At 36.8% G+C, this 21,513-nt stretch overlaps 4 protein-coding genes, 1 non-coding gene and 1 pseudogene across 6 annotated transcripts; 4 read left to right on the top strand and 2 right to left on the bottom strand.

The window, feature by feature from the left end:
* Positions 1-878: 878 nt before the first annotated feature.
* R03H10.12 lies at positions 879-1,406 on the top strand (annotated as a pseudogene). Its single transcript has 2 exons — positions 879-897; positions 1,000-1,406. Coding segments are annotated over exons 1-2 (426 nt in total).
* A 1,765-nt stretch (positions 1,407-3,171) lies between these two features.
* Positions 3,172-5,406, top strand: R03H10.6 (Replication protein A OB domain-containing protein). The gene is made up of 5 exons (NM_062332.7): positions 3,172-3,380; positions 3,803-3,947; positions 3,999-4,207; positions 4,388-4,483; positions 4,533-5,406. Exons 1-5 carry the CDS (start codon positions 3,183-3,185, stop codon positions 4,857-4,859), a joined length of 975 nt encoding a protein of 324 aa, NP_494733.2. The 5' UTR covers positions 3,172-3,182; the 3' UTR covers positions 4,860-5,406.
* Positions 5,407-6,061: 655 nt separating this feature from the next.
* Positions 6,062-6,947, top strand: R03H10.5 (DUF281 domain-containing protein; the record flags this gene model as incomplete). The annotated part of the gene is made up of 3 exons (NM_062331.1): positions 6,062-6,167; positions 6,213-6,352; positions 6,750-6,947. 3 exons carry the CDS (start codon positions 6,062-6,064, stop codon positions 6,945-6,947), a joined length of 444 nt encoding a protein of 147 aa, NP_494732.1.
* Positions 6,495-6,580, bottom strand: R03H10.10. Its single transcript, NR_050986.1, has one exon. It is a non-coding gene; the product is annotated as an Unclassified non-coding RNA R03H10.10 (non-coding RNA).
* A 1,218-nt stretch (positions 6,948-8,165) lies between the features above and the next one.
* Positions 8,166-9,115, top strand: R03H10.4 (Ig-like domain-containing protein; the record flags this gene model as incomplete). The annotated part of the gene is made up of 3 exons (NM_062329.3): positions 8,166-8,278; positions 8,324-8,460; positions 8,918-9,115. The coding sequence occupies exons 1-3, from the start codon at positions 8,170-8,172 to the stop codon at positions 9,113-9,115; spliced, it is 444 nt and encodes a 147-aa protein (NP_494730.1). The 5' UTR covers positions 8,166-8,169.
* A 183-nt stretch (positions 9,116-9,298) lies between these two features.
* R03H10.2 (uncharacterized protein) lies at positions 9,299-20,897 on the bottom strand. Its single transcript, NM_062327.6, has 9 exons — positions 20,731-20,897; positions 16,324-16,494; positions 14,656-14,778; positions 14,303-14,521; positions 10,920-11,095; positions 10,741-10,836; positions 9,976-10,035; positions 9,634-9,723; positions 9,299-9,581 (listed from the first exon to the last, which is right to left on the bottom strand). Exons 1-9 carry the CDS (start codon positions 20,893-20,895, stop codon positions 9,533-9,535), a joined length of 1,149 nt encoding a protein of 382 aa, NP_494728.1. The 5' UTR covers positions 20,896-20,897; the 3' UTR covers positions 9,299-9,532.
* Positions 20,898-21,513: the final 616 nt, after the last annotated feature.

The following is a 21,513-nucleotide window of genomic DNA, read 5'->3' as shown; positions in this document are numbered from 1 at the left end:
TTGAAAGTTCCGCTTTAAAATTAACATTATCGTCGTCGTCTCTATTTTTCAAACACTGTTTCATAATTTATTTCAAAATGTGGGCATTTCTCTACAAAACAAACACTGTGAATGATTGCAAAGTTGAGATGATAAGAACTAAAGTTTCCAAAGTTGAATTCCCACTCTTCATCATTTGCCAGTTATTTTCTGCTGATACGTTTTTTGATGAATCCTCTTTTCCCATTCTTAGTGATTCAATGTCTACCTCCATGAATAAAATATGTTCATACATATACATATACCGTATTTCCTCTATCAGTCTTGTACCCTTCTTTCTGTAAGACCAGTAATACTTTGCGGAAACGCAATCAAATTTCTTATTTTTTGGTGAATGAACTAGAAATTGATCAAACAATTGATGAAATATTGCAAATGTATGTATTTTCGGATGTTTAAACGCTTTCGAGTTAAGTTTTCAAAAAAAAAACATTTTTTCAGAGAGGAGGCATTCAAAAAATAGTCTTGCAGTCTCTTATAGTCTTTTAAAATAATTGAAAATATGAAATTGAAAATTAGTCTTGCATGCATGACTAATAGAGGAAATACGAATTGCAATAACAGTTTTGTTTAAAATTTCTATTCATACCGTATTTTTTCAATTATTATTCCACCTCATTACTCGACTTTGAAGGTTTATATCTCGGTTGCCTAAAATCATATTTAAAAAATTAAAGTGTCAAATCGTTTTTCAAATTTATCGCTATGCTCTGGTATTTGAAATTCTCAAAAATTTAATGAATCAGCTGAAATATTAGCTGTCAAAGTCGAACGATGAGGTGCTACAAAATTTTTACAAATTATTCGTTTTTCAGCTTGAGATCAGACATCTTCCCGTAATGTTTCCAAACGTTGGTGGTTAGTTTATTTGCAGTTAATTTTCGATGTGTCCGTCACAAACATCGTATCGAAAATTAACTTTGTTTTTAAACTTTAGCTAAAAAAAACAATACATTTCAGTACCACGCAACAGTCGCAAAATGCTATGCGATGCATTCCAGAGAGAGTTCTACCAAACCCCTATTGATATTCTTGTATTTGTCCAAGACATGGATGAAACTTGTAGTGACTATAACGCATGAGGAGATAAACCTCCATTTATACGACACATGACGGTTAAGGACGAATCTGGCGGTGACATTTGTGTCACAATGTGGGGAGACAGAGCATTATACGCTACAGTCGACGATTATAAAAACAGAGTGATTGCTTTCAATGGGATTATTCCGTCGTATTTTGAACTCGAGAGAAAGCACTATTTGAGTGTAACACCAGCAACTCAAATTGTGGCCAATCCCAATGTCGATGGAGCATTGGAAATGCAGAATCGGTTCCACGGATTGGCAGGTCCATCAATGATTCTATAATAAGTTTGAAACCACTATGATTTTTTTTAAATTAACATGCTTTCATTAAAAACTTAATCCCTCTATTTCATGTTGACCACCTCTTAAAATTCTCGAAATGTTTCCAAACTTTCTTCTAGTCTTACTTTCATAAAAATTACATCCCTCTTTTTTATTGAACAAGATTCCCAACATTTTACAGTCGTTGAATTCAAAATCTCCCGTTTTTCATCCCCGCACTTGTTTACTCCGTTTCTTGCTGTTTTTTGGACCAACGTCGTTTATAAATAAATTATATAATTCCATATCTTGTTGACACTGTCTTGAAAATTGCACATCGTTTAGAGTAGATAGAGGGTTTTAAAGTTTGAAATCTCAAAGTTGAAATTTAAAAATGAATAACAATACTTATAATAGTTCAAGCTTAAAAAAGGATGAATTTTGATTCCCGCGGCGACAAATCACTGATAAAGTTCCTTGGTTGGCTTTTTTTGTTGACATTTCACATTAAATTCTCTGAAATTAATAATATTTGAAATTGAAGTTATTTGGATCAATAGAAAAAAAAACACTGACAAAAGACAAGCAATCTTTCTATCCAATTTCCAAATTTTTAACACGTTTTGAAATTGTACATCTTATTTCAAAATTGTTCGTTGAAAATGTTCCTTATTTTTGCTTATTTCCCTCATAATATTTCCTCTTGTTGTTTTAATATACACCCTCTCCATACCTTTTTTCTCTAACATAAGATAACAATCCCTTTCCTTTCTGTTAATTCATAGAAACAAATTCTGAAGAAGACTAACGAGGTAAGACTAATGAGGTAACGAGGCATGGAACAATAATTTCAGAGAACCCTTTGAGATACGAAACTCAAGTTTGAATTTCGCGGCGGTTGAATTTTCGCTGCGAGACCCACACAGAGCTTTCGATCTCCCCTCGCACTCTCTCACTCTCTCGTCGCCAGTATATAAAGCGCACGGAATGTTCATTTTCATCATTTATAAATGAAATATTTCTAGTCCTTCGATCGGGTGCCACATCTCAGCTTTTAGTTTTTCTATAAATTTTCTAATTTTTTTGAAAACTGGATTCGTATTGTTCTAGAACAACTGATAGTATAACTTTTAAGCCAATGTTTGCAATTTCGCGCTGTGTGACTTGTGTTGCATTTGCGCCCCAATGAAGAGATAACTGCCCTGGCGCAAGAGACGTAAAGAAAGAAAGGACATGCTTCTCGAAAAATCAATTTAGTAGTGGTTATTGCGAAATGCAATTTTTTTCGAAAAGTCATATATATGCTTACGATGTAATGCTTTCATAGAATAGTGTCGCATAATTTCGAATAATTTCGAATATTTTCGTATATGCTGACGTCAGACGGCTACATACTTTGAAGAACCCATGCCACTTCTCAAGAAGTGTACCGCCAACAATATATGAGATTATACCAAAACATAGTGTTACCTTCAAAGCTGAATAAAGACAGTGTAATAACTGGAGACGTAGGACAGTTGAACTTTCCCGCGGGACACCCATCCATTATTTTTGTTAGGGCAATTCGAATTAGGATAAGTTTACATGGCTATTTGATTTATGTAGACCAGACTTATTAGATATTGAATTGGTATCCACACTAAATTTATAATTATTTGATGACAGTTTGTGGTTCCGATTTTTCTAGAATGCATGTGTTCTTTTTCCAATCTTTTTGCTATTTATTTGTTTTACACGTTTATTTTACCAAAACTTCAACCTCATCCCAGCATTTCACCATAAATCATTTCAGGAATCATGGATAGAGAGCTAACCCCGATTTCAAGCCTTTCCCCGGAAATCTCCAACTTCGCAATTTGTGAAAGAGTGACTTTCATGAAGGAAATCACAAACGGTGTCAGTTTCGATCTGACTGACACATATGGAGAATCGATCAGATGTGTAGCTTTTGGAGCAGCTGGCGAATATTGTAAGCGTGAGCTTAAATTGAATGAGGTGAGTGATTTTCGATACATAATGTGCGGTAGGGGAAAGCGGCAAACGATTTTTTCTGGAAAACCGGTAAATTGCCGGAATTGAAAATTTCCGACTAATCGGAAAACAGGCAAATTGACGATTGGAAAAACGGCACTAGCCGACAATTTTTGACAAATTTTGGGTTTGCCCATATATATATTTTTTTGGAAATTTCAAATTGGCACAATTGTACGCATTCTATGAATGCTTCTACATCTATTTTGAAAAATAAGAAATTTCTATGAAAATATCTAAAGAAAACGGAGGAAAAAATTTCAAAAAGCCACAGTTTCAAGTGTTTCAAATAAAAAATCCCTATAAACAAATCCGGCAAATCAGCAATTTGCCGGAATTGAAAATTTTCGGCAAATGATCAAGAAGTTTCCCTTTACCTTTTACAGCTATGCTATGTGATGGATGGAAAAATTCAATTGAAGAGCGACGACTATCCCAGCTACACAACCCATGCATGTGAAATCATAATTTTTAATGAGCACAACGTCAAGATTAGACAGGAGGATCCCGCGACCGACCAAAACGTTGATGGTTAGTTCATTATCAGATATAAGTTCAAAAAAGCTTTGGAATACATTTCAGCACCACCTGCAGCTGTGACTCCAATTGCAAATCTCAACGATTCGGTCGATAATTTCAAGATCCATGGAAGAGTAACACTCATGGATGATAAACGCCGTCCAGAGAAAGTATTCAGCTTCGAGATCACGGATGTTAATGGTTACACTATTCGATGTGTTGCTTTCGGTGAATTAGGCGTCAGGCTCTACGGAAGTATTGCGAAGGATCAGGTGAGAAAATATCTATGTGCCAGGGGAGGGCGGTAAATTTCAAAATGGCTCGGCGAGTTCGGCAAATTCACCTAATTTGGTTTTCCAATATTTGCCGAGCACGGAAAATTCGGCAAATTTGCCGCACACCCCTGCTATGTACCTTCTCTTATTCGCAAAACTTATAATTCAAAATTGCAGTCGTATTACCTCACCGGCGGAAAAGTTAAAAATGGACACACACTGTACAACCAAACTGGACATGCATTTGAAATTATACTGGATGAATTCCCCACGGTAAGCGAACATTTAAATTACCAGACTGCTTTTATTTCAAAAATTTCAGATTGAACCTGCTCCAGCCGTGTTGACAGTCCCAAAATTGAACCTCAATAGGGTCATGCTCTGCAATGTCCAAAATGAGCAATACTACCGAAAGCCAATTGACGTTATTGTTGCTGTTGAAGAAATCAATGATTTTCTCGATGATTACCACCCAATAGAAAATAAACCTCCAGTTTTGAGAAATATGGTGGTCATTGACGATTCGAATTTTAGAATTCGGCTTACTCTATGGGGGTATAGAGCTATGGATTCCGGAGTAGAGGAGTTCCAAAACAAAATTGTGGCATTCAAAGGAATTGTTCCAACTCAATTTGAAGGGGAGTTGTAGTTGAGCGTGACCCCTGGAACGAGAATCGTTGTTCAACCTGATGTAAATGGAGCTGCTCAGCTGGAGGCTTGGTTCAATGGATACAATGCTCGAGGCACTACAACTACAATCAGTCAGATTCCATGATTACTTTGTGACCTAGACACCCCTGATTTGTAAAAAAAACTTGATATCACAATAACATATTTCATGATCTGAACCACACATCTCCTCCAGTTTTTATACTTTTTGCACTCAAATTTCTTCAATACTTCTCAAATAATTCGTTATCAAATCTTGAAACATCTTAATATTTCTTAATATTCCAATTATATTGTGTTTCAGCTTCAAGGTCCCATTTTGATTATTTGAGCGACCTCCACCCACAACTCCTCCAATTTTTATAATTTATTCCCACTCAAATTACCAATTTATTTTACCTCAATTCGATTCTCAGTGTCTCATTCAATATTCCAAATATGTAATCCAACATTCCAATTTTTTAAATTCCAAATTATCCAAACTATCCAAATTCCAGTATTCTAATAAATGCACTTATTATTCAACTTACAAGTTAAATTCCATTTTTCACTTTACAGTTGAGCAAACTTGAGCAGATGATGTAGATGTATTGATGTAGAATTTATGAAATATTTGCTGCGGTGGATTTTTAAAAAATTATTTTTCTCAGTCTTCGCAGCAAAAACGATCGAAAAGATTGAAACGCTCCCGCAAGACCCGAAAATCTTGTTTGAATTTCGCGGCAGTCGCATTTTCGCTCCGAGACCCAGACCGAGTTTTGGCAAATTGCCAAAATTTTGAAAAAGACGAGCTTTTGAGGAAATTAAAAAAATGTCGCATGTTCCACCCCTACAATGTTTTAGTTTTTTGGTGTACTTCCAAAATCATAAGTGGCAAAAACTGAGTAATTGCCACTTTTTGACAGTAAATAAAGAATTTTCAAAATTTTTTTGAAAAGTTTTATTATTTGGTCATTTTGGGACCAAAGGAGTGGTTTTAGCAATTTCCTCACATGCGCTACTCCAAAAGTACAATAAAAAGTATTTTGTAGTTAAATGAGAGATTCGTACATATTTTTCACTTTTGTTCATTTTTTCAAAGATTTCAGATCAAAAATCGCAAAAATTAACACAACAATACGAATATTTTCTATATCAATCTAACAATGAAACCCATGAAAACCATCACATCATTCTCCGAAAATGAACAATTTTTTTCTTTTCGTCGTGCTTATCGGCTTGTTTCATTGTGAAGCAGGCTGTTATGATAGCTGTCCATGCCCAGATATGTTGGATACATTGATTGAATGTGAGTTTTTTAGTTGGTTTTTGTGGGGTAGTCAAACTTTTTCAGCACCCGAGACAACTTTGTACTCTGAAGGAGCGGGCTGTATTCGGAATGTGACTTGTCAGGTTGATAGTTATCCAGTTATCCATTTTATGTGGACAGAATCCGAGATTCCCAAGCCAGATGAAGCTGATGATGATTATTTTGTAAGTTACCTCTGGCGGACTTTGAAACATTTTTGGAGAAAATTTAGTTTAGAGACCAAATATTGTAGAATTTTCTCAAGGCTGACGAAGCCTTGAGTTTCCTGCTTTGTACGTCACTTAAAGGACTAAGTCGGAGCCGGAGTCTAAGCCTAAGCCTAAGCCAAAGCCAAAGCCTAAGTTTATGCCTTAGCCTAAGCCCAAACTCAAACCTAAGTCCAAGACCAAGCCAAATAGAAACTTGCAAACACTCCTCGACTTCTCAAAGTTTCCAGTCAAAGTTCAAAACTTGTAGCAAGAAGGATCATAGAACAATTTCGTGGCAAAACCCACCGTAAGAAAAAAAACCGTGCGCCTTTAAAGTAACGTCTAAGGATTCCACAAAATTTAAATATACCAGCTCGCCACTGTCCCAGCACCAGGAATCATTGAATACATCGATATGTTTTCATATTTTGGAGTAGTCTGTGAGAATGATGGCTGGTACGCCACTAAATATCCAAATGGAGTTTATTATGAATATGGTTTGGGCTTCCGAACTATTGGGCCAGACGAGGTGGAAGGGAAAAGAAGCAAAATTGTATTGATTTCCTGGTAAGTAAATTTTGATATTTTTTCTTTTTTTCTTCAAATGTTTTATTTTCAGTCACTAATATGAGCGCTTGTTTGATGCCAGATTCGTCTACAATTTCTCCTGAACATTTTGAAATTTACAGTGCTGGCCAAAAAGATATCCACTTTTGGTTTTTTGTGTGTAACTTTTTTCTAAGTGGTTATTTTGTTTTGAGAGTACCTAGAGCCAACAGGACGACGTACCCAGGAATTTCCATCACTCCCGAACAAATTGAACTTGCTTTCGTCAGACCAGATGTGTTTAGCCCATTCCTGACGTCCCCAACGAAGATGCGCTTTTGCCCACGCAACTCGAGCCATGCGATTTTTCTTACTGATGAACGGTTTCTTGACTGGCTTTCGTCCGTGTAGTCCTGCTTGCTGTAAACGTCGACGAACAGTTCGTTTACTTGGTACAGGTTCATTTGGAGAACTTATAATCATTTGAATATCCGTGGCGGTCCTATGCGGATCTTCTCTTGCTGATCGGAGGATGTTGCGATCCATCCTATGGGTTGTCACTCGAGGCCTGCCGGGCGAGATTCTCAAAGCGACGGATTTCTAAACATTTATTATTAAAAAATAATATTTTTCGAACTCACCTCAGTTTGGTACTTCTTGATTACTTTCCAAATAGTCGACGGAGAACGTTGAATTTGCAGCGCGAGCATTTTCGTGGGTATTCCTTGTTCGAAGCCAGCTACAATGGCTTTCTTGACGTCCAAGGAAAGATTTTTACACCCAACAGATTTTACCATACCTTAAAAATAATTTATCAACCAAACAAATCCAGTGCAACAAACAGAGTGCGTTTTATTGATAATTCAAAAAAAATAATGAAAATTGGAAAAACGAAAAAATCAAAAAATTGAAATAAAATTCAGAAAAAATCGATAATCATGTAATGTTCGGTCCGCAAATTTGCGTAACATTTCGCTTTATGCACACGGAAAAATTCAAGTCAAATGGATGCTTGAGAAAAAAGTTACACACAAAAAACCAAAAGTGGATATCTTTTTGGCCAGCACTGTACATAAGTGTTTTAATTTAAAAAAAAAATGAATTTTTTGTTGGAAAATTTATTCTAATCAAAAGAATCAAAAATTATATGTTAAAACAAAAATTAACATACCAACACGAAAAATTTACATAGCAGTTACCAATAAAACCCCTGAAAATCATCACAGGAGCTATCAAAATCTTCCAAAATGAAAAGTATTGTGTTTTTCGTCGTGCTTTTTGGCTCAATTTATTGTGAAGGTTGCCATGTCCAAATCCGCTGTCCATGCCCTGATATGTTGGAAACTTTGGTTCAATGTTAGTTTTCTTATCGTTTTTCTATTAATAGCCAAGTTTTTCCAGTCCCCGTGGCAACTTTGTACTCGGAAGGAGCGGGCTGTACTCGGAATGTGACTTGTACGGCGGATAAATATCAATCGCTCAGTTTCATGTGGTCAGAAACCGAGATTCCCAGACCTGATAAAGCGGATGAATATCCCGTAAGTGAGAGTTTATGTCGATTTAACTAGGGCTCCCAGATGAGTGAGGCGCGAAATGCGGGCTTCACGCCGACGCCGCTGTGTGTATGCAGCGAAGTGCGAAAGGCGGGCGACACGTTCGGGGTTCCGCAGCTCGGCGTGCGATGAGTGCTAGATTGGTGTGTGCGCAACGTAGTGGGAAGAGGTAGTTTTTTGGAAGCAGCCGACACTTTCGGGGTTCCTCGCCGCACTATACATTCGGATACATACGGCTTGAGTGACGCCGTGAGGCCGGCGCGGCGACCGCTGAGGCCGGCGGAGGCGCCCATGGGCACCTTAACATAAGTTGGGAATATTCAGGACAAACATGCGAATTCTAAAAATAATATTTATTGGAAAAAATTGAGTATTTTACTACATATGTATATTAACATTTTTGGAGGTCTTATAGTTTTAATACCAAAGGCTTTCACTTCAGTTGGCCCTTACCCCGCAACCAAGAACCGGTGAATATGTCGACATGTTCTCATACTTTGGTGTAGTCTGTGAGGATGATGGATGGTATGCCACTCAATACCCAAATGGAGTTACCTATGAGTACGAGTCGGAGTACCATACTATTGAATCATCCGAGGTGAACGGAAAAAAGAGCAAAATTCTATTCATTACTTGGTAAGTGTGGAGTATGATATGCTGGGAGATTTGTTATTTTCAGTCACTAATATGAGCGCTTGTTTGATGCCATTCGTCTACAATTTCTCCTGAACATGTTTTCCCTTTTTAATTTAAAAAATGAACGTTTTGTTAGAAAATGGAACTAGAAATTTATTAGACTCGTAAGATGTCGATCGCTTCAATTTTTAAATCCAAGTATTTATTTCAATTTTCACAAAAAATATTTAAAAAAAAATGCAATTCAATATATAAGTACAGTAAATACCAGTACACAACGGGGAAGGTGGGGGCAAAATGAAAGATATAGTTTTTTTTCAATAGAAAACTGAGGTGAGGATGCTTCAAATTGGTCAGGATTGTCAAAGAAAGGCAACGTAGTGAGAGATTGAGCGAGAAAATTGAAATTTTTCAAAGAAAATCACACTTCAGACTGGAGACTGCCCGATGGAGCACGGTTGATAGGGTTTCTGAAATTATTTGATACAATTTTTTTTTGATACTAAAAAGCTCAAAACTCACTTGAAAAGTTCGCTAGCATCAATTCTGGAAATATCACTGGATCGAGAGGAAAAAGCGCCAGAAGTGGCAAAATAGGCGGCGTTGTTGTAGCTGAAAACTTGAGAGATTGAGGGTTACTGTAGAATTACGGTGAGATCACTGTAAGGTACTGTAGGGTTACTGTATGGTTACTGTAAGATACTGTAAGGCTACTGTAGGGTTACTGTAGGATTACTATAGAGCTAACAAGGGGTTATCGTAGAGTTATGGTTGGGTTACTGTAGTGTTACGGGATGGATGCTGTAAGGTACTGTAGGGTTACTGTAGGGTTACTGTATAGGCATTTCCATCATAATCTCTTACCTAATGCTATGATCAATTTGAGCTGGCGATGGAACAGGCGGAAGTGGAGTTGACGTGATTCTGAAAGGCACAAACATCATTTATATTATTCTCCCCCCTTTGCCCCCTAATTCATCGTTTATCCAATTAGCCATGTATCATTTCGACGGCTTATCCCGCACTTTTCTCCCCAAATCTAAGATTTCACTTCTTAGTCGCTGGCAACTCATGATCGTTCGTATTTGTGGTGAGTGTGTGTTTATGTTGTTGCAGATAAATATTAAAAGATCGAAGATTCGATTTGAAAGTGTGTGCACGGAAACCAATAGTTCTTATTATGAACACTTTCGGCGGCCGACATTTGGTGGGCCAAAAACAGCCTCAAAACAGCAGCAGCAGACACCTTGCGAGTCTTTTCAGAATTGAAAAAAGGACGGCTGTTGATACTATTACTAGAGAACTCTGTGAGAGGGTCACGCGAAGTATATAAAGAAAACATCCGACACGTTCCGGGCCTCGAAAAAAATTTTCTATTCATTTCAGCACCCGACACATCGCTGGTATCTCCAATCAGAAAATAGCGAGGTGCCGGCTGCTGGTCACCCACTTATTTGAAACTAGATGATACTCAAGGTGTAAATGTATTGTAGCCGACAGCTCGCGGGTTCCTCCAAAAAGAACCGGCAAGACGTCGGCCCAACTCGCGTTTTCTGCAGCCGACACCTTACCGGTTCAGATGAGCTAGCCACCACAGTACCCGAAAGTTGTCGGCTGCATTTTACCCACCTTGGTGGAGTACCATCAACTCCAAAAGTCGTACTCTTGCTCACATGCTCTCCATCAAAAGTGGTCGTGGTTCGTTGTTGCTTCTTAACGTATAACCTAGAAAAAATGGCGAAGGTTAGAAGAAAGTTAGTATCTATGTTGATTCTAAAGAAAGTATAGTTGTTGAGCTACAAGCTTACCTTCTCTTTTCCCCTTTCCGAAGTTTCTCAACAAGTTGTGCGACTCCTTCGCTAAGCGGGGTCTTTTTAACGGCGAGGAGGACACCGAGCACAATTGGGAGCAGGCGAATGACAAGGAGACCAATTAACATGTAGATTGGGATGAAAGAAGAGTCGATTTGTGGATCGCAAGTGTTCTGAAAATTTGTTATGTTTGTTGTAAAATTTGAAAAAGTGCTGAGTAATTGTTTTGGTTTGCAAGCATGGAGTTATCTCCTTATCCCGTAAAAATATAAGTAGTGATTTGAAATTTTAAGCTGGACAATCTTATTTTCAAAAATTATACAAATTGACCAGCTAAAAACATAAAACCAAGTTAAACTTAGGTTCATCTGAAGCACATCACTTCCTTTTTCCAACTTTTTTCCAACAGAGAAAACGTTATCAATCCGTGTGATCACTTCCTTTGCTTGCTTTTATTTTTAATCTCCGTGTTTAATATACCTACATTAACATTTAAATAGGATCAAACAATTTTCAAGCCACAAAGTTTATAGTTTTATTCACTTGAAAACGTGGGACTACAAACTACAAGTAAACGGTATTATCTTACAAAATTATGCACGATTAATGATGATTTTTGACTTTTGTGACTATTCCACATATAAAAACATGAAAAACGCTGAAAATAGAAGAGTCATTTTTTCAACTCATTACTTAAATTCTTATGTGGGATGAGCCGCTTCTTTTTGCTCGCAGAAATGCCCATAAACAAACAGTCAGGAAGTGTTCAAAATTGGGAAGTGTTATTTTTTCATGCAAAGGATCAAAAATGAATCAAAATTTTATAGACGAAGTAGACTGTTTTTTCAAAAAAATGTACTCAACAGTTAGATGATAAATCGGAAAATCTCTTCTGTTGAAACTACGTTGATTGAAGCCAAAAATGACCAAAGAATGTGATTTTTGCGAAAATTAAGAGAAAAATCTAGTATATATGAAAATTTATTTAAATTTAAAAAAACAGATTTTTTTTCAAGTTTCAGATTTCAGATAAAATATAGACATAGTGCTAATAGTAAGTCATATTGGAAGTGGACCCGTGAGGTGTCGGCCGCAATATTTTTGGACTGATTCTTGAGAACATAGATAATTAGAATAATATAGAAATATGAAGTTATAGACAGTACTTTTATTTTGTTTGAACTTTTGGTTCTTAAAACTGTCTCGATTTTTTTTTCAATTTTTATGAAAAAAAAAAAAAACTGGAAAAAAATCGAAAAAAACTCTCACTGTAAATTCTAATTTTTTGCAATTTTATATATTTGGTTAAAAAAATGACACTCGGAATTGGCGCCAGTATATTCAACAAAAAAGATCAAATCGTATGGTTTTTGTTTCCGAAACATTTTATTATTTTTCAGCACGGGATTTTTTAAAAAGTAACTTACAATAGCATAAAAACTCTCAGATTTGTAAAAAACTTTAATCAAAATTTTGACAAATTTCCGAATTCTACAAAAAAAATGTTTCGGGAAATTTAGAGCAATTTAGAGATTATTGGGCAATTGGGGAATGCTTGAACTTTCACTATGTGTAAATAAATTCCAAAAAACTATAAACGACCACATTTTTTGGTTGTAAATACAAATTTTCAAAATATTATAGTACAACTCAAGAAATAACCTGAAATCTAGGTACACCGAAAATAGCTTTACCCAGAAATGCACCAATACATTGAGCCCGAGGATCAAGCTCTATGACAAACATCCATTGGAGGCTACGTAGGCTTGCAACGCAACAATAATTCCACGAACATCTATTCATAAGAAATCTTTCGTCGTCATAAATTCACTTCCAACTTAGTGCTCCCCATCGCCTACTTCTTAATCCCCCATCCCCACCCTCTCTGCCCCGAGAGATCAGAACGATGTGCCCCTCGAATAATCTCATAGTACTGATATCATTGTCTCCTCCCTCTTAGATATATCAACCATGGGAGGAGCTTCATCTTCTTAGAGCTCGTTACTATAAAACTCTCTTAAGATCTAGAGGCTGATCCCAAAAGATTCTCTCATATTGCCACAACTTTCTACATCCTAACGACTAACTGAGCAACTTTTAACTACATTTTTTGGAAAAATGTTCCATATTCATCAGGATGTCTATAACTTCTCGAATACTGAAATTATGGTCAAGAAGACTATGCTGACCCGTAAGCCGAGCAATGGAGAGAAGAAAATTATTGAACGGAGCTTGTTGGATCGTCGACGTGGATTCCGAAGGAGCTTCACCTCATTGCATTAAGTTTTTTTGAAAAGTTTTTCCTCCTTTCTCTCTCAAAAATTTCTCCTCAACTGTTCCGAAACTTCCCGAATTCTTTGAATTTCTCCAGATCGTATTCAATATTTGAACCATGCCAGTCGCATTAATATTTGTATTTATTTGTCTGTATTATTTTTTGATCTCCTCTCCTATAACTTTTAATAACTTTTTTTGACGGGTTTCATGCCGCTAATAAACATATTTATTTGGAATCTATATGTTTTGGTCTGTTTTCATTTCTAACATCAAGGATTAAAGGGGGATTTTCGAATTTCATAGTAGGCAGGCACCGTCAGTTTTTGTGAAAGCTTGGCAGAAAGTTGCCAAATTTTGACAGAAAGCTGCCAAAAATTGTCAGAAAATTGTAAGAGGATCACAGAAAATTGTCAATTGTTGACAAAAAGTTGCTAAAATTTGACAGAAGGCTGCCAAAACTAAACAGAAAGTTGCTAAAGTTTGACAGAAAATTGTCAATTGTTGACAGAGAGCTGCCAAAGGTTGAACGAAAGTTGTGAAGTTTGACAGAAAGTTGACAGAGTTGGACAGAAAGTTTCCAAAATGTAACATACAGCTGCTTTAGAAACCGGTCAAAGTTTAATAGAAAGTAGCCAAAATTCGGCACAAAACTTCTAGAGTGTGACAGAAAGTAGCCAGAATTAGAAAAACAGTTAGCCCTCGCGTAGGCATGTAGGCAGGCGGCGGCGGCCATATACAAGTTTTGCGTTTTTTCCAGCTTCTTGCAATTCACGTTAGGATTTCAAAAAATTCATTCTAAAACCCCCGATGATTTTTGAGTGCTGAAAGAATAAGGAAAAACCGAAAATCTTTTTTTCTCAAATTTTTAAACCCCAATTTTTTAATCTCAATTTTTTACTACTAGTCATTAAAATAAGACTTCGAGACACAACTATTGCTCCATCACATTTTCACCCTCGCTTTTCGCCATTTAAGAACAGGCAATCCTATTAATTAATCATCTAATCTCGTTCGCAAAGCGATTGCAAGTGTTCAAATAGTATTATTAAATCTATCAAATTATGCTTCTCCCAATCCTCACCAGATCCCATAAACAGACTTACATTGGGATTAAGTTTTCTCCGATTTGCCGCATATAAATTCAAGTCAAATGTGCAGCCGAGTCCAATTTCCATTTGTTGAATGCCACCCACATTATGCGGAATCGCGTGGTTCAGAATTTTCTCGGTGGCGTTTGGAAGCATGTTTGAGTAGGGCATCAGGACGAAGGTGAACACGTGGATTGGTACAACGGCGTAGAGAATTCCGGTGGCTAGGACAAGCTGGAAATTTTGTAGGGTTACTGTACTTCTTGGAGACTACTGTACTTCTTAAAATTCAAATTCAGGATTACTGTAGCTCAGATACTGAGATAGGATTACTGTAAGCGAATTCCAGCCGAAAAAAACAAACTTACCCAAAACACAACTCTAGCTTTTCCACCGGAAATGTCAAAGCAAAAATAGAGGAACGAGGCCAAGAAAATGAAGAAGAAGACGCCGAGCTCGGAGAGCAGGTAGCCGCGGAGAAACCATTTGTACTGAAATTTCTTTATTTTCTTTTAATTGTACTTTTTTTCTATTTTCTTTTTCAAAAGGCCATTTTTCCAAAAAGTATGATGATCACAATATTCAGTGAACAGCTAGACAAATGACCTATAATGATAATCTGTTTATTTTTTTATTCACAACCTTAATCCCCCAATGATATATAATGTTTTATTTATTTGCCCTTTTATGACGCAAAATCACATTTAGTTTGCCGTCATGAGAAGTTCACACGTTCCGGAAGTTGTCATGATTTTTGATAATAGGGGTATTAAGTTTCTGGGAACGTTTGAAAGTTTATGGCAGGCGCGACATTTTGTGACAACTTTCTGGCGACAGTCAGCCCTTTTTTAGAAATTTCTGACATAAGTTGCCAATGAGTTGCCTGAAAGTTGGCAGAGTGTTGTCATTGAAAATAAATTTAAACTCGTTAAAAAATTAAAATAAGTGGTTGAAAAATTGCGTTGAAATGTGTTTTTCAAATCGAATTTGAAATAAGAGGTTTTTTTTTGAAAAAAAATCTAAAAAAATTAACTTTTTCCGATATTGCTTTTTTGGAACTTTGGCAAATGTTTAGCTATGCCTAAACTAATATTTCAACGTTTTTTGAAAACTTTTGTAGCTCATTTTTGGTGTTTTTATGCTACAAATCAGGGGTGTGCGGCAAATTTCAAAATTTGCCGAGCTTGACAAGTTCGGCAAATCTACTTTTTGAAATTTGTCGTGCTCGACAAACGGCAAATTCGGCAATTCGGCAAATTTGCCGGGCATCCCAGCTATAAATCTCAAAAGCCAACTGAGAAGAAGGACTCTTTTGGAAATGTTCAGAAAAAAACTTCGAAAAGAAATATCATTTGTTTTTCGAAACATGAAATTTTCTTAAAAGCTCCTCTGTCTCTGAATTCTTTTCTGGGAGTTGCCAAAAAAGACCAATATTTAGTAGGTCTCGTTTAGTTAATTTTTTCCAGTTCCAAATAAAACCGAAAATTGCTTCCAGAACTTTTAATCTATGGCGCCTACTCTGCGTGGGTTCTCGGAGAAAGCCACCAAAAACCGATTACTTTTCTACTTTTTTTGTCTATTTCTAGTTAATCCCATATACATTTGAGTTCATCATTTTGTTGTTGCGGGGTAAAGAGCAATACAAAAAACTTTCTGGTGTTGGATCAAGGATCTTTTGAACTTCGATTTTGTTGTTCATTTTTTATTTTGAATGTAAAAAATCACATAAGAGATGGGGGTCAGAAACAATGAGTTCATGTTGGAACTTGCAGATAGTTGAGGGGAAATCCCCTCACATTTTTGAAAATTCAAAAAAATCCTATTTAAAAATATGTAGTACAAGAAATGTTATAAGTTGATTATGCAAATTCAATTGAAAAAAAAAACGCCAGCTACAAATAACTTTTTGGTTTTTTTGAAATACAAATTCACATCATTTTGGCCAGTGCGGTCTACCTACAATTTCAGAGAGATCTTCGGCAATTTTTTAACTAGAGTGTTTCAAAAAGGGTCTATGAACCAATACTAAAACTTACAGTTCTCTCGTTTCCAAGCACTTCAAGCTCTTTTTCAGACAACTGATATACTCCTAGGAACGGACGTTCAGCGATTTTCGAGATTTGTATCGTTTTGTCGAGGAAATCCACAATATGATCGTACACTTGCTTGTCCTTCCACACGTAACAAAGGAGCACCAGGCTTGAGATCTGCAAATTTCAATTTTTAGGTTGGGTCCCACTACGAAACTGGGAATTTGAGAACTGCAAAGAATAGCTCTAAAGTTGAAAAACTACGGAGGCTCAAAATTCGAATTAAAAAACATTTGTCCTACAAGATGTCTGGTGATAAAAATGACCCGGTTAACCTCAGCTATTTCAAAAAGGATAAGCTGAAGAAACGTGTGAAGCACCCGACAATTTTCGGGTTCCCTATAGAACCCGTGAGACGTCGGGCGCTGTAAAACAAATTTTCAAAATTTTTAGAACGTTTATCAACCAAAAAGTAGTCTCTAAACTTGACAAAATTACGAAAATCCAATAAGCGTAACAGCGTCTGACATTTGCAGGGTGGGACCCGGTATGCGTCGGACGCTTGTAATTTCCTGTTCCTTTTCAGCGCCCGACATCTTCCGGGCTGTTGGACAGACGGAACCGCTTAATGTCGTCTGCTTAACTAAAAACTGTTTTTTAAACCCGCTTCTTTATCTGCTTTATTTCCTCAGTGAGTTCAAACAATCATTCGTTAATATGTTTTCCAGCCAGCTCACCCCCTGTCATGACACATTATTTGCACTTAAATCTTCAAAAAAAAAAAATCAAACTAGAAACATAAAACTCTAGTTTTCTTGCCAAATGTTCTTAGTCATAGAGCTTTTGCCCATCATTTCTAAAATCTTAAAATTCATCATTTTTTGTTGGGTTTCCATTATTTTATTGAGGGAGTTCCGAAACTTTTATTGGATTAAAATTGCCTAATCCGATAATAGGGGGCCCCCGGTGAAAATGCTGAGGATTTTCGCTTTGTCTGGAGAAAGAATTTTGAATTTTTTGAATGGAAAATGATGTGTGAAATTGATAGGATTTATGTGAGTAATTGGGTTAATATGTTGGTAATCAAAAAACAAAAAAAAAGTTGATGAATGAGTTTTTGGAATTCGGCAACTTTGGGTTTTTTGCCTGCCTGCTTTCCTACATGCCTTTTAAAATTTTTCACAGAATATTTTTCTCTAACTGAGACCATTATGTTTTATGTTCTTTGATCCATTACAATTTTTACAATTTTCCCGTGATTACCCCCAGACATTATCAAATTTCCGCTCAACAACAAGTCGTCTAGAAGCGATTAATTATGCCTGTTCCGAACGTTCCGGATATCAGAAACTTTGTGCATTATCCCTTAAAAATTTGGCTGAAAATTTTCAAAATTTGTTCAAAAAGGTCTGTAAGCCACTACGTGACTCTTTTTTAAAACCGAAAAATCAGATGGATAAAAAATCGAGCCAAGCGGAACAGGATTTCAAGTTTTTCAGACTGAAAATAAGTCAAGTGAATCTTAAAATGTTTTGGAATATTTCTTTTCTTCCTCCTGTCCAGTCAAGAGAATCTTCTGGGGTATGAAAATTTCAAACACCAGCCATTAATTTTCAAAGTTCAAGTAAACGAGATTCTCATGAAATTAGAGAAAATTATAGGGCAAAACTGCGCACAAATTGGCTCGGGCTTTTGCAGGAAACCCGATTTTTTCTGGAATAAAAAGTTTCAATTTGATCTTTCAGCCGGCAATTATGTTGGTCAAAACAGAGTAATTTGGAAATTGTAGGCTTTGAAATTTTGGAAGGTTTGACGAGAATTCAGAAAAAAAGGTATCAAAAACTACAAATTCGGAAGAAAATGAGGCCGAGTTCTTGGGCTTAGAACGTTGGGCAAACCCTTGACGTTTAGGCTTAGGCTTAGAATTATGCATAGGCTTGGGATTTAGGCTCAGTCTTAGGCTTGGGCATATGTTTAGGCTTGAGTTGAGGCTTAGGCTTAGTCTTAGGCTTACGCTGAAGCTCAAACTTAGGCCTTTAAACTAGGGCCTTTAGATTTAGTCTCAGGCTTCTTTCTTCACGGTTACTATTAGGCTTAAGCTTGGTTCAAGACTTTTGGCATACACCTCATCCAAAGCTGAGCTTTGATTTTTTTCAAAAAAACGTTTTCCCATTTCTAGAAACATCAAAAGTTCTGCTCCCTTACAGTACCCCTTCTCAAGCAAGCTTTGCTCGAGAAACCTCGTGGTACCCTTTTCCCCTCCAAAAAATCTTGCTGATTAATTAGCTCCTATGACTCCTCTCTATTCATCTTCTTCTGACTTCTTCTTGTTCACCCGTCTCTCGCCTCATGACCATGCTCGGTTGGATGGATAACGCGGGGCGGAGCCAATTATCACCAGAGCACACGGGTGCCTATATAAGCAAGAGCAAGAGAACACACTGATAATACTCTAATCTCTTGAGTTTTTCAAATTCTTCAATTGCTCTAATTTCTAAATTCTCTACAAAATGTTCCACATCAATCAAGACATTCTCACCAACGTCGATGCTCACCGCTCCCCAGCAGTCAAGGCTGCAATCCAGAGGACTATCGAGGAGAAGCGACGTGGGTTCCGCAGATGTGTATCTGCATTTTATTAAGCTTCTTGGAAAGCTCCTCTATGAGCCCTAACTGTTCTAAATATCTGTACAAAAATCTACACAAGCCGCCTTCACGGGTCTCTCCACATTCGAACTACTATTTTTTTCCGGTTTTGTTTTTTAAATGTTATTTTGTTGTTTTTTCTTCATTGTTTTTTGAATTGTTGTAGACTCTAGAAACCCTTACTTTCTTTGTATATATTGAACCAAAATTGACATTAAAGCTTCCAAAAAAAGTAATAAATTACATTTTTATATATCAAAAGTGTCTTGTTTTTTCTAGGGATTTTCAGGGTTTTCAGATAATTTCAGATGCTTAAAAGTGAACAACAAGATGAAAAATTCATAACAAAGAAGCGAGAGTACCGAAAAGTTTCAGATTTTTTCAGATTTCAGAAATTTTAGGAACAGGACTGGCTAGACTAGGGCTAGACTTATGCGTTGGCCATAGGCTTATGGTCAGGTTTAGGTCTATAGCCATGTTTGGGCCTAGGACTAGATTTAGGCCCAAGACTAGGCATTAACCTAGGACTAAGGGCTAGGCTTAAGGCTAGCTCTAGGTTTAGGCTTTGAGCTAGGCCATCAGGATTCACAACTTCGGTTAGTAGATGTTAAGCATTTCAAGGTTGCAAGAGCTGGCACTTAAGCTTCTAACCTAAGTATGGTCTTCAGATATGTATTTAGGCTTAGACACCTGCTTATGCCTAGTTCTAGGCTCAGGAGTAGGCCTAAACCGAGTCTCAGGTTTAGGACTACCACTAAGCTAGCTTTTTCTAAACTATATTTTTCACTACGAAAAGGAGAAAATCCTAGTTTGTAGTTAACATATTTTTCCGACACAGACTCACAGATTCAAAGATTCAATTATTTCTCTAATAGACCATATCACTATTCGAACCCAACTTTTCTGACTTCCTCTTCACTTTTTGATCTAACAAAAACTTTTGATCTATCTAACTAGCACCTATTCATAATGTATTTACAGCTGCAGAGGGTGTTTATTAAGAATAACCGAGTAATCAGGTCATAGATTCTTTTGAGTTCCCGAAACATTTTGTGATTCAGTCAGATTTGGTTCTAAAATTGAGTTATGAGTCAGGAAGTATTTTGGGAATCCGAAACGTTTGGGCTTATACCTTCAGGCTAAGGCTTGGGCTTTTTTGCTTAGGACCCTAGGCCAAGGCCCTTGGGATTAAGTCTTTCGACTTAATCCCAAGGGCTTTTCGACACATCCCATCCAGGCTATCAGGCGTAGGCCTTCAAATGTAGGCCTTCAAGTTGAGTCTTTCAGGCTCAGCTCTTTGGCTTAATATCTGTAGACTCATGCTTCAAAAATTCACTCTTCAATTTTGTCTTTTCGAAATTTCGTTTTGCAGTTTTCACAAGGTTTCGTGCATTTTTGTTATTTATTTATTTGTATACCTAGTATCTCATTAGTAATAATCTTTTTCCAGTTAAACCAAAAAAAAAATTTATAATCTTCCCGGAACCCCCTTCCCAGCTTATTTTAATCCTATTAATAATTCGGTTTAAAGCTCAGTGTACCGGAAAGTTCCAATCCCAAAAAAGTTTGAAAATAAGCACACAACATATTTCTTTTTGCAAAAATGTGAAGCAGTATTCATGTGCATATAATCTTCTTTTTTTTCCTTTTTCGAAACAAACTTTTTCTCATATCCGGTTCACTAAAGATAGCAGATGGATTCCGGCCAAGTGTGACCGCGGTCGGATTTTGAACTTAAATTTTTTGGGGAAAATTTGAAAAACTAACCGCCACTGCCAATGCCAGTGCCATAACCAAAAACATTCCGACAGATTCTCTCCAAGTCTGTGCGCCTTTAAACGTGACTTTTGGGTTATTCGACACTGTCCGAATCGGTGGAGCAGGGGGTAGTTGAGGAGGCGTTTTTGGCTCCGAATCGAAATCGAAATCCATTTCTGCAGATAATTTTGAAAATTAACTGTAAATACTTTTAGCAAAGTTGGAATAAAAACTTAAGGAACAAAAGACAATGTGAAAATAAAAAAGAAAAAAACAATTTTTTTTCTAAAGAAAAATGTTGCAAACGTTGTTTGGAAATTTTTTTATTCAATATCGAAATTTCCAATTCCCGAAATTTTACATTAAAATCTATAAGCCTAGAAGTTTACAAGCTTAAATAAAATGCGTCATGAAGTTGTTAAAAAACTATAGTCTTTGCAACAAAAAAAACATTAAAAATTTAGAGAACAAGCCTAAGTCTAAGCCTAGCCTAAGCCTAACTCTAAGCCGAAGCCGAAGCCGAAGCCTAAGCTTAAGCCTAATCCTAAGCCTAAGGATAAGCCTAAGCCTAAGCGTAAGCCTAAGCGTAAGCCTAAGCGTAAGCCTAAGCGTAAGCGTAAGCCTAAGCCTAAGCCTAAGCCTAAGCTTCACCATAAGCCTAAGTCTAAGCCTAAGCCTAAGTTCAAGCCGAAGCCTAAGCCTAAACCCAAGCCTAAACCCAAGCCTAAGCTTAAACCTAAGCCTAAGCCCAAGCCAAATCCATTCCTGAACTGTCCAGCTAATAAAAAGTAT

This window comes from Caenorhabditis elegans, chromosome II (assembly GCF_000002985.6).
Source record: "Caenorhabditis elegans chromosome II".
Lineage (NCBI taxonomy): Eukaryota > Metazoa > Nematoda > Chromadorea > Rhabditida > Rhabditidae > Caenorhabditis > Caenorhabditis elegans.
The sequence above is the reverse complement of the archived record's forward strand: the minus strand, read 5'-3'. Positions and strand labels throughout refer to the sequence as shown.